General features: G+C 41.1%; 1 protein-coding gene across 5 annotated transcripts in view; it reads left to right on the top strand.

The window, feature by feature from the left end:
• Positions 1–12,940, top strand: part of RALGAPA2 (Ral GTPase activating protein catalytic subunit alpha 2) — a 285,182-nt gene that overhangs the window by 100,398 nt on the left and 171,844 nt on the right. For 4 of the 5 annotated variants that reach the window (XM_060120091.1, XM_060120089.1, XM_060120090.1 and 1 more), the window contains exons 17-18: positions 8,417–8,554; positions 10,054–10,151. In XM_060120091.1, coding sequence (XP_059976074.1) covers positions 8,417–8,554; positions 10,054–10,151 — 236 coding nt within the window. The remainder of the gene's footprint in view (positions 1–8,416; positions 8,555–10,053; positions 10,152–12,940) is intronic. The other variant, XM_060120092.1, reaches the window with a different exon arrangement.

The following is a 12,940-nucleotide window of genomic DNA, read 5'->3' as shown; positions in this document are numbered from 1 at the left end:
CATAGGAGAGATTGCATCTCTGTTTTTCAAGAGGTATTCTAGACCAGCAATACGGTAGAGGCGCCAATAGGTTTTAGAAAATCTTCTGTGCCTTTATGCCCGTGCGGTTCTGTTTATCAGTGTTCTCAGGGGCCTGAAAAGTCATGCAAAGCTAAGAGCTTTTATTGGGTTGGCCAGAAAGTAACATCTTACAGAAAAACCCAAACGAAGTTTTTGGCCAACCCAATACAAAGTCATGTAAAGGTCCTTGTAGAGTATGTCACTTCAACACCATAAACCTGGCCTTTGTAGGATTCATTCAATTAAAAACACTTGGAAGCATAACCTTTACAAGATAATGAAGATGAGAGCTATTGAGTAGGACATATCTATTATCTTCATGTATTCTACACACATACATGTATGGATACGTATATATGTATTTCCTATTTTATATTTTTTAATATTATAAAATATTATGACTCTTGTTGCCTGTGAAAACAGTGGTTTTTGAATATTTTATTATATCATGCTGTTTTATAAATGTAATCTACATAGACTACATGAGCTTTTACTCACTTCTATTATTTTTACATATTTTTAGTCTTTGAAGAAGGCCCAGAACATTTTCATGGTAGATTTTGGTTGTGTTGAGGCCACCTTTTAATGAGGGAAGAGGAAGCAGCTCATGACATTAGTTTGTGCACTGTTATCATGAAGATGTTTATTATGGAAGACCCATTTGAAAGTGACTTTTTTTCCTAATCCCAGTAAGAGAATATTTTAAGATTATTCTATTCTAATTTGCCCCACAGACTACACTTAGACTGAGAAAATGTCAGCGATGGTGGCAAGAGGGAAATATAAAATCAGCAATTGTGGAGTAGGGGAGTGACAAGTAGTTTAACAGAGAATGTACTCAGGGGGAGTCTTAAGAATGACAGAGTCAGCCTCCATTCCTGAGTATGAATGATGCTAAAACTTTACATGTCTCAAGTGAATGGTTAAAGCAAGTCAATTAATTTTCACACAAAATAATCTATATTTTATTATCTCTAAAATATCTAGTGATCAATTTTGGAAAAATGCACAATTATTTGAATTATAAGAGGAAAACGTTTTAAAGCAACACTCAAATGAAATGTCCCTGACATTGAGCGTTAGACAAATCTTTTAAGAAATTTGAAGTCAATCAGTTTGATGTTTACACGGAAGTCGTTTTCACCTAAATAGTATCTTATACGTTTGTGATTACGCTGTAATCAGTTCTGCAGACAGTTCTATAGAGCTGGGAATTCTGATAGTCAGAGAGTGGGGAAGACAGGAAAGTAAAAAGGTTGTTTTGCTTTTTGCAAATGTGTCACTACCGTTTGTAGTTGTATTCCGTTAATGTTAAATAAAATCACGTGAAAATAATACAGCATGTAAACCTCCATATTTTTGTTTGAAGGATAAAACTGGTTTTACTGATGGTGGTTTCGTATGTATGAGGCCTATCCTCTTCCTGTGTCCATCCATTTTCTCAAATGGTTTTGACTAGCAGTACATAGAAACTTAAGAACACCATAAATTTTGTACTAAGAAATTGTGGATTTAGTAAGCATGAAATGTGATTTAAAAGGATGGGTTTCATGGAGATTTTTTACCTTTTTCCCAAATATCAGATCCTTGAATGTTCAACTTGACTTTTATGTGTTCTGAAGCTTTTAGGCTATTCAGTTTACTAAATGATTTGCTTTTGAATACAGTCGTCTCTCAGTAAACCAATTTTTGAATTATTGATTATTTATGAAACCATTTTAATCTTAGGTTAGATTTTCCCTCCCTCACCATGGCCTTTTTGTTTGGACCCATTAGGAAGAGAAAACTGGTTGTAATGTCTGCCCAAGTAAACAAGCAAGCTAAATGTGAATCTGATACACAGCAGAAAAAAGGGAAAGGCTCAACATACAAAGCATTATAAAATGAGATCGATTATTTGTGCAAGGCCTGTGCTCCCGTGCCATCAGAATGACTGAAAGTTGGCTATATTTAGAGACTATCATTAAATACTGTGCTTTGTGCTAACTTCCTTTAAAGTTTGAAATGACCTCCTTTGAATATTTAAAGAGAGACCAGAAAAGTTAATAATAATGAAAAGGAAGTGAAAGATCCCGCGGTTCTTCTGACATGATTGTTGCTTTATCTCTCTCCTGGAAGCTAAGCGAAGCCAGTCTATCAGCAGCTGTGCCCACCTCTCTGAGGCTTTGCCCGCCACTAAAAGCGTCCCGCTTCTCCTCCACACCGTGAGCGCTCTCTTCCCTGGTCTATCTTACACCTCTTGCTCTCACAGGCTGTCAGGTACTGTAATGCTGTCTCATGTGGCCCCCCCATGTCCCTGGGCTGCTCCCGCTTGCCTCTGCGCCTGGCTTCCTTTGTTAATTTCCCCACGTCATGCATGCCTACCTGGCCATTGCACTTTGCCTTTATTTTCAACGAATATCAATTGTTTCTGTGCAGTTAAGACGCTTAGTAGCAATTAGATAGTCAGGCAGAATTTCTGTAACACCACTGGTCTTTGCATTCCCAGCTGAGCACGATAGTTTTTACAAGGGGAAAACAGCGATGCCTGCCTCGTGTGCCTTCAACAGGGAGCCTACAGAGAGGAAGGAGGTCTTCATAAAATTCTGCAACAGTTCTGAGTGTGCCAATGTTAGCATGTTTGCTGGGCCTCCCCCCCAAAATGAATAAACTGGAAAAATTCTGCAGGCTAGACTTCCTTGGAGTTAGTAAATCATGTAATAATTCATGTTTAAAGGAATGATCAGTTTATACAGATTCATACTGATTATTGAGCTTAGAGTAAAAAAAAAAGATAAAAATTGCTAATTTTCAAAACAAAGAAATGTTATTCCTGGCCTTCAGCCAGTTAAAATTGAGTTTAGCTACCTGTTGCTTATATACAGTGCACTTTCTGGTTTATTAAGATGTTACAGCACCAGAAGAAATTTTTGGCGTGAACACCTCAACAAAAGGATTTACTTTGCTCTACGGTGAATAATTAGGTCTATGTCTACTTATTTTTCAATGATCCTAAGATGAACTGAATCTTCTTGCTAAAGCGGGAAATATTTCCATGTTCTTTTTATTTTCCAAAAGAAGGTATTATAGACTAGTATTTATTTAATACTGGAGATAGCTTACTTGTGGCTTTGAGTGGCACTAAATCATGTCATACTGTGGTTTAGCAAAGCAAAATCAGCTTCATTCCCCTGATGAGAATCTAAAATATCATATTATTTAATTTCTAGAATATGAGGGAAGACTAAGGACTGTGTTTCTTAGAAAGCTCTTTTTCCCTAGTAAATACTGAAGTTGGAAAATAGTGAGGATGGTACAGGAGAAGATGGCCACCAGTCAGTTAAATTACTGATGAGCCTTAACTGCTTCATAATTTGGTTTTCCAAAAAATACTCCTGCCTGGAGATGATTAATAAAGTATTTAAAATACTTTGGCTTTCTACTTGGCTGATATACACCCATAAGGAACTTTTTGCATGGTGAAAAGTTTTCTTTTTTCACAACCCATTTTTTTCCATTTTGTTTAAGTTTTTTTAACTACTTTGTCCAGAATGTGTTCTCACAAGAAATCTCTTCCTGTTAGTAATTTCATCTTGGAAGCTTTTTTCTCATTCATTATTATATTTTAGTTGACTCAGATTCTTGATTCCTATATTTACATACACAGTTCCAACAGAAGCAGAATATGATTTAGAGCAGGGGTTCTCAACTGGGGATGATTTGCCCCCCGGGGAACACTTGGCAATGTCGGGAGACATCTGTGGTTGTCACAGCTGGGGTCGTGCCACCAGCATCCAGTGGATGGATGCTGCTAACTGTCCTACAATGGAAAAGACAGCCGCCACAGAGAACCATCTGACCCAAAACATCAGTGATGCTGAGGTTTGAGAGACCCTGACTTAGCGTGGAGTGAAGCAGGCCGTGCTTGGTCTGTGCTTCTCTGCCTCTGCCATCCTCGCTACTGGTTTTACAGAACAAAGGGTGCAGGGACCTAGCACTATGGTGACTTTGAGGACGATCTGCTGATCTGTTTCATCTGAAAACCACAGTCGCAAGCTCCTCCCTCATCTGAAGCCATTTCTTCTTTATCAGAAAAGTGAGCCATGGTCCCGTGTAACTGTCCTATCAAGAGTCTGGGCCCAGAGTGATGCACGTCAGTCCCCAGTCTGAGATTGTATATCTGCCACTGACTGGCACACGAGAGAATTAAATGTGTGCTCCAGTTTGAATTCTGGTGTTAGCATATCTTGCTAACCTTTTGCTAAATACAGATGTAGTAGGCGTACATCCGCATGTGCATAATACACAGGCAATTTCAATGTTGACCTTCTGGCCACACGTTCTTTACTATAAGATGATAGCTAATTTTGTTTTCATTTAAGTTAACATTTCTTGGTTTTGTTGCTTGTCTATATGATTATTCAACCCACCAAAATTGTTTTAATAACCGAAACTATAGAGAGGTACTTACCTTCACCCACTATGATGTCTTATTCTGATCCCTTTGGGGCTCTCTATTTGGTGGCAGCAGAACTTTGGGACAGTCACAACCACCTATATTCCGTTAATTAGTATGAATAGCTGCATAACTGAACACGTGGGGGTGGAACTGGCAGTTTCAGCGATTTCCTTTTTTTCTCCTTTGTGGAAACAATTCTTTCTAGCTGTTTTGCAATTTTAACTGCTTTTATGTTGGGACATTTATCAGTCTGTCACACTTACAGGCCATGCAGACAGTAGATTTTATTTTTCTTTGGGGAATATTGTAATAGTAGTAATTAGAGGATCAGTGGTCTTCCCTCGTTCCAAAAGAGGCTTAACGGGACCTGACTGAAAGTCTCACTTTGTGGCATCTGCATCTGGTTCTCCGGCTTCCAGGTAGCGCCCAGTTATCAGGATGTGCTTGTGGGCAGGGTTTGGGCTGATTCACCTGTGGTCCTCTTGGGACACGTCAAGATGTTGAGTTGATTTATGTCTCTTGTGCTTTTCATAGGGTCAACTTGGTTTGTGCACAGTGCTTGAAAAGTTAGGAAATGGCACAATTCATTTTGCTTTTGTGCAACCTCGTATGAGGGGTAAATGGAACCCAGAATTTTGATGATTGAAGAATGAGTCTCAGTATGTTTAATAAGATGGATTAAGGAAGCCTTAGATTAAAGAGTGAATGAAATTTCTTTTGAAAAGTAGTCAGATTCCTGAATAAATAGAAGTTTCTGAAGAGTTTACACACTTGATTTAATCATGCCGATTCTTCTTTCAGTGTGGGAAAAAATGAAGTTGATCCTTATTCGATCATTTTTCTGGTGCTTTGAATGCGCTTTAGAAAGCAATGATTTAGTAATGGTGTTTGTGTTGTGTCACTTACACTATCAAGAAGCTAGAAAGTTGGTGCTTTCAGAGTTTGGGTTATTGGGTTAGCTCTGCTTGAGAGAAAGTGAATGATTCGGTGAATCTGACATAGAATTCAGCTCTTTGAAGTGATTCAAATTGTGTGATAGTCAACACAGAGAATGCATTAGACCTCCCAGAATTTATAACGCAATTTTTATATAACCTAGACTGTCCTTTTTATATTTTGCATATCAGATAATCCTCTACCTTGATATTTGCATATCAGTGTTCAATGGTTTTAATCTGTTATGGAAGCATTTGCTACAGCTGACCCTGCAGAAGGGGCGCAGCCTTAACAAAAATCAAAAGCCAGCAGAGGGAGCTCGAGAACTGTTTAAAAAAGAAAAAGGAAAAAGGTATTAAGAAAATGTTTCTGATATTCATTTGTTCATCTATACAAAACAAATCTTGAGTATATACTTAGTACAAAGTATGAGAAAAGGCCAAAAAGTGTACATATACAAATCAGGGAATTGGGTTTCACTTGTGGGGTAAGGAGAATTTACATCCTTTTTTTCACACTCTGTCAACATAACAGCCAAGTACAGGGACAGCTCAGGGCACCGTCCCCACACAGCCTGACAGATCCCCGGACCCATGGTTCTCCTCTTCCCTCCCATTCTTCTCGGCGGTTCCCGTCCCACCTCTTCCCATGGTTTCTTCAGGCTTGGACTTCCTCCATCTGAGAAGGCCCTACCAACAGGTTTACAAAAACAGAGCGTTAAAGCCACATCAGGCCAGCCTGTTGGGAAGGCAGACCAGCTGGCCACGGCAGGCTCTTCGTCCGTCTGTTGTCTGAGGACCAGCGGGGACACTAAGCCGTGGTCCCGTGGCTCTGTCGCATCCCACCAGATGGCGTCGTTCTTTATCTTGAAAATGATTCTGCCACTGTTGGCCCCGCTCTTACTTGTTTCTGCTCAGAGGCCAGACACCAACATCTACCAGTTCTTGGCATCACGTTTAAGGGAATAAAACCCACTCTTCCCACGGTCCGTCAAGACCAGCGGGTGCCAGTTATCTTTTAGAGACGTAGGAAGCTCTTGGGCTCCCTCTGCTGACCTGCTGACGGGGATTTACAAGCAGGTTCATTAACAAGTAGAAACCCTTCCCAGAAGGTGTTAGGATCTTGCATAACTAGAATAAACAATGAAAGAAGACAGCGGGAAGGATGGTCCGTGGGTCATCTGGCTTCTGTTGCCTGCGGCTGAGGAGCCTGGGAGTACAGCCGAGGGGGCTGGTTTCTGCTCCTGGATGCTGGGCGGAGCATCCCAGAGCACTTAGGACGTCCGGAGTTTCTCGTGGCTATTCAGGAGCAGGGAAGAGCAGAGACAGCCTGGAAAGACGAGGCTGTAACGGGTCTGTCTGTTCCTGCCACCTTCCCTTACTCTGCTTGTCCCCTAAGCCCAGCTTCCCATCAGTATCTGAATGGAGAATGTGGCCCAGGACTTTGCATTCTAAGTGAGGGATCACACACATTTCGCGGTTTTGAGGCCTGGTAACTTGTATCAGTGTACTTAAAAATGGAGTTTTTATGTGGAGAGTAAAAATAAAAGCAGCAGTCCTTCGGTGAAATCCTCTGTGTTATATTTAGAACCTTCCTACATACACCTTCCTGGTTGGGGCCGACCAGCCCTTTGGATTGTGGCTCTGGTGAAAGGGCTACACAGAATGGGGGCACCTTGGTGGCGAGTTGCATTTCAGGTGAGGAATCAGGTGACACTTCCAGGTAAGAGGGTACAGGCTGAATTTTGATGAGTTCCTTTTTAGAAGGACTGAAACTTCAGCTAATGAAAATTTGGGGAAAATATGGGTGTAGAGTTCCGTGACTGCACGAGGGAGCATGGAGCCTGGGGGGCAGGCAGCGGTGGGGGTCACACGCAGGACCACGCGGCAGGTCCTACAGGAGGGGCGCCTGGGCGGCCCGGGGGAGGTCAGCCTCGAGGTGGGAGCTGCAAGGGATGTGTGGGCGGGGCCTGCTCAAGACTAAAGTGAGGGAGAGCTCCTGGTGGGGGATCAAGCCTGTGGGGTGACCTCTAGGGGCCCTGGAGCGCAAGCCTGACGGACAGTGATGGGGGCCTCGGGCCTCCGCAGGAGGAGTGGCGCGGTCGCATCTCTCTCGTAGCGGGACCTCTCTGAGGCCGCAAGTTAGGAGTCTGATGGTGATGCCAGAGCAGAGGGATGATAGAACCCCGGAGCTGCAGAGAAGTGGTGGGGTGACTCTTCCGCACCTTGGGTTGTCTTTGGAGATTAAAATGAACCGTGAAGTTTAGAAACGAGCTCGGAGGGACTTCCCTTCTTTAGGGGAATATGGTTCATAGATATCCTAGCTGGGATCACCCAGTGGTCAGTGCTCAGTTGTGGTTTTCTATTTTATGACATATATTTATTGATTCTCTAAAAACACCAGTGGGTCGTTTTCGTACTTCAGTGATTAATTCAACCTTGCATTTGGTGAAATATCATTAAATAATTACAGTATTTTATTTTAGACAGTTGTACATTTATCTGTTAAAAAGAATAATCAAGTTGAAATCCCCATTTCTTTTTATCTTCCTTTAGGGCATGTGTGTGTGTGTGTGTGTGTGCGCGTGCGCACGTGCGTGCGTGATGTCCCACTCTTTCACATGTAAGTGACCTTCCCCTGCATCTCCCGGATCCCTCTTCCCTTGACATGCCTGTCCCTGAAACTCCAGTGACTTTCGCAGTTCTCAACCATTCTGCTCGCTCTCCCTTCTTTTTTTCTTCACTTTGATTGAAAGAAAATGCTTTGTAGAACTTAAAAGGCAGATGTACACTTGGAGTGGAATATTACTGTTAACAAGTGTAGAAAACTTTATGATGTGAAAGACAATGATCTTACTGCACAATTTTTGTGGAAAAGATAGTATCTAAAACTATGATTTTGAGAATTAGTTGTTTTAAGTAGTGAAATTATTTTTTAAAATCTTGAAATACATCCCTGCATGTTCTGTGTCAATGCCCACAGAAGTGGAAGAATGCCTGCAGCCGGAAAATGCAGCTGCAGCCGAATCCGGCCCCCTGGCAGCAGCCGAGCAGCAGCCAATGGTTCGGAGCAGCAGCAGCCCTGACGTCACGGAGCCACTGTGCTCAGAGGCCCCTCCGGGTACCAGCAGCTTCCCTTACTCACACGGGACCGTAGATTCTGGCCGGGAAGAGGCTGCATGTCGTGTGGCTTTCTACATTTATCCTAACTCTATTTATTTCAAGGGAATTTATAAGTTGATTTGCAAGGATGTGATTTCTGGCAATGAAATATTTTAACTACTTATTTTAATCTATTTATCCAAATTATGTGAGTGTGTGTGTGTGTGTGTGTGAGTGTGTGTGTATGTGTACTTTTTTCAAGTGTGGCATGTTTGAGGACTAGGAAAAAAGTCCAGAGTGGCTGGAGTGGGTGGGAGGTAGAGAAGATTCACCACAGGTGAGGGAGGGCAGCAAGTTTGGGCAGAGGCAGGGAGGAGAGGTGTGAGGGGTGAGGAAAGGGCTGCGAGGAGGAACGTCGACCGTGAGAATGGAAGGCTGACCAGACTTGTGAAGAAGTTTATTAGCAGTGTGCAGAGTCTGCTGAGGTTGAAGATGATAACTTGTAATAGCATTAACCCACACAGTTTCTCCCAACAGCTTTTAGCAGCAACTGGTGTGGAGGGCAAAGAGGCAGATGGTCAGACCTGTAAACAGTGACTAATGTATTTTACAGTGAAAGCACATGTTTAAACGTATCTGGCAACAGTGAACACACTTATTTAGTTTCATGGGTTAGAGAAGAAATCAACCCAGCCATCCCCTAGTCCTTAACGTCAGGGTCATGCCAACCTCATCAAACGCGTAGGAAGTATCCCCTCTTAGAAATCCTCTTGAAATCAGAAAATACAAGAAAAATAATTTGAGAAATGTATTATCTGAAAGATTTTCAAAGTTTTTGTGTAAGATCATTATGACTTATTTTTCCCCCTTAAATACTTGGTAGAATCCATCGGTTGCTTGGAGTTTTCTTCTAGGAAGATTTTAAAGTACTATTCCAATTTTTAAATCACTATAAGACTATTCATATTTTCTTTTTCCTGTTTTCTTTTGGATAAGTTGTGTTTTTTTCCTAGGAATTTGTTCAATTCATGTATTTTTTTTCAAATGTATTGGCCTACTCATAGAATGAGTAGGCTCCTCAGTAGTAGTAGACTACTCATAGAATGTTATCTTTTAAATTACCTTTTGCAGGCTTGGTGGTGATATTCCCTTTTTTATTACTGACACTGGTTATTTCTCTCGCCAGCAACGCTGAGCCACCTCACTGCTTCCTTTCCCAGTCAGCTTGCCTGGCTGACTCAGCTCTTGTCTGAGACCCCTTCCCCAAGGCTCCGGGACAGGCCTTGTTGCCTGACCCCTGGGTGACGTAACCCAAGACAGTGAAGCTGTCTGTGCGTCAGAGACCAGGTCTATGGAGCAGACGTGATCCATAGGCTACCAGTGTGCTGGGCCCACATCTCTCTCTTTTGTACATCTTAGGATACTTAAATTTAATAATTACCTACGTATAAAAACCTTTTCCAATTTTACCATCTGAAATATTACTGCTGTTGATTCTCCCCTCTCCCACATCTCTAGGTCAAAAGGTAGAAAATGCACAGAATTTGAGTTCCTCAGAGCCCAGGTCTGTTCAGGAGAACAAAGGACATGAGAAGAAAGAACATGAAGGAATAACAGTAAGATCTTTTCAAAATATATCCATTTGTCATTAAAAATAAACAAATTATTGGCACAATGCATAAATTTATTAGTGGTGCGATGCTGTCTTTTAAAACTTTTTTCCATTTGGATGTGTTTTAGGGCCAAATGACCTTGAGGCCTTTTAAAGTCTTGCCTACTTTCTATGTAAAATTACAGTCAAATTACAAAAATAGGGAAAAAATAAACATGAAAACAGAATTTACCATCTGGTCTGTATGTGCCCTTTCTATTTTTAAGGAGTGTCCTTACCTGTCAAACAAATGTTCAGATTCCCTATTCCTGATATCACTTTAGGTTGTAGCCTCCACCTGACATGAGTTCCTAGATAAGTGAGATGCTGCCAAGATCTGTTACAGTTTCTTTTTTTTTAAAATCTAAAATAGCATTTATTATTTTTTTAAAACACAAATTTAAAGTATAAAGAAGAAAATTAAAAAGTAGCCCTGGGGGCCTCCCTGGTGGCGCAGTGATTAAGAGTCCGCCTGCCGATGCAGGGGATACGGGTTCGTGCCCCGGTCTGGGAGGATCCCATATGCCGCGGAGCGGCTGGGCCCGTGAGCCATGGCCGCTGGGCCTGCGCATCCGGAGCCTGTGCTCCGCAACGGGAGAGGCCACAACAGTGAGAGGCCCACATACCGCAAAAAGAAAAAAAAAAAAAAAAAAAAAAAAAAGTAGCCCTGGGCTTCCCTGGTGGCACAGTAGTTGAGAGTCCACCTGCTGATGCAGGGGACACGGGTTCGTGTCCCGGTCCGGGAAGATCCCACATGCCACGGAACGGCTAGGCCCGTGAGCCATGGCTGCTGAGCCTGCGTGTCCAGAGCCTGTGCTCCGCAACGGGAGAGGCCACAACAGTGAGAGGCCCGCGTAACGCAAAAAAAAAAAAAAAAAAAAAAAAAAAAAAGTAGCCCTAACTCATTCATGCAGATAATTCCTATTTATTCATTTTTTAAAATTAGTATATATGAATAGACAACTCAGACATCACTGAAAGGTACAAAATAAACAAAGAAAGTCTCTCCCTACTCTGCCCTGCCTGGAAGCTAATGAGTGTTAAATTTCCTCTGTCTTCATTTCTGTAAAGGACATATACCAGCTTGCACATTCCATATGTATATGTATATTATATATGTATATTTCAATAATCAGATAAACACCCAGAGGCTCACCACCAGCTTAGGAACTAGAATATCTGCAGTGTTGTTGCCGTGGCCTGTGGGCTTCATCCTGGTCCCTCAGAGAGCAGCTTTCTGTTGGCTTTGTGTTTATTGTGTCCTTGCTTTGCTCTATAGTTTTGCTCAAAATGTATGTATCTCCAAACAATATGTCCTTTAGTTTTCCTTATTTTTAAACTTTATAAAAGTGGTGTTATTGCTTTGTTCACTCACTATTATGTATTTCTAAGTCCACATTGCAGCACGTAGCCCTAGTTCACTGCTTTCTTTGCTGTATGATACTCCACTGTGAATAGACCACAGCCTACTTTCCCATTGTCTTGTTGACAGACATTTAGATTGTTTCACTTTTTTTTAAATGAAAAATGAAGCTATGTACATTCTTCATCAAGAATGTGAGTGGAATTGATGAGTCACAGAGCAGCATAATGTTGTTCTTTACAAAAGAATGTGTCTTTTTCCAAAGTGATTGTGCCACTTATGTACCAGCAGTGTGTAGAGTTACCATTCATCCACATTCTTGTCAACACTTACTATTGTCAGATTTGAAATCTTTTGAGTCAAGTGGGTGGAAATGGGATCTCATTTTATTTTGCATTTCTCAAATTACTAATAAAGTTTAAAATCTTTCCTTATGTTGATTGGCCATATGTCTTTCATCTGTCGAATGCCTACTGATGTCTTTTCCATTTTCCTATTGATTTCCTTGTCTTCTTCTCTTTTATTTGTACTAATTCTTTATATAATCTGAATATTGACCCTATGTTGGTTATGTTTCTGGCGAATATCTTCTTCCAGTGTCTGGCATATATTTTCACTTTCTCTATGTTGTCTTTTGATGAACAGAAGTTCTTAATTTTGATATTCTTGGTTATCATTTTTGTGGTTATGTTTTATGAAAAATTTAAAATATCAACTGCACAGGGATAAAAATATTTACCTTGTATTTATAAGTGTTTCAGTTTTGCTTTATACATTTAAGTCTTTCAGCTACCTAGAGTTGATATTTATGGAGTGAGGTGGGGATCCAATTTCATTTTTCTTTCCCCACATGGATAACCATTTCTGGGTCCCATATATTGAATTCATTTTTCCTTTATTAATCTGAATGCTACCTTTCTCTCATATATACTGCTTCCCAGATGTGTAAGGCTTTATTTTGGTGCTTCTTGAATCATTGGTTTCTTTGTCTTTCTGTCTTAATTACCGTAGTCCCCCCACTTCCTTCTTCCTTCCTCCCACCCCTTCTAATGGAAGCTATTCTTCTACTGTCTTTTGTCTTTCATTGTTGCTGTTGAGAGGTCTTCTCTTCATCCTATTTGTTGTTCCTTGTTGTTCTTCATCCTTGTCCTTCAGTTTCACTACAGTATATTTAGATGCATTTTCTTTTGGTCTATACGTTTGTCCTGTTTTGGATATGGTATGTGTGCCATGTGCCTTTGAATACTTGTTCTTCCATTGCTTCTGGAAAATTCTTGGTAACCATTTCTTCAAATATTGCCTCTTTTTTGTTCTCTCTGCTCTTTCCTTCTGGAATTCTGGGTAGAAATATATTTAGACCTTCTCATTCTGTCTTCCATGTCTCTCAAGCC

This window comes from Mesoplodon densirostris, chromosome 16 (genome assembly GCF_025265405.1).
Source record: "Mesoplodon densirostris isolate mMesDen1 chromosome 16, mMesDen1 primary haplotype, whole genome shotgun sequence".
Taxonomy (NCBI): domain Eukaryota; kingdom Metazoa; phylum Chordata; class Mammalia; order Artiodactyla; family Ziphiidae; genus Mesoplodon; species Mesoplodon densirostris.
The sequence above is the reverse complement of the archived record's forward strand: the minus strand, read 5'-3'. Positions and strand labels throughout refer to the sequence as shown.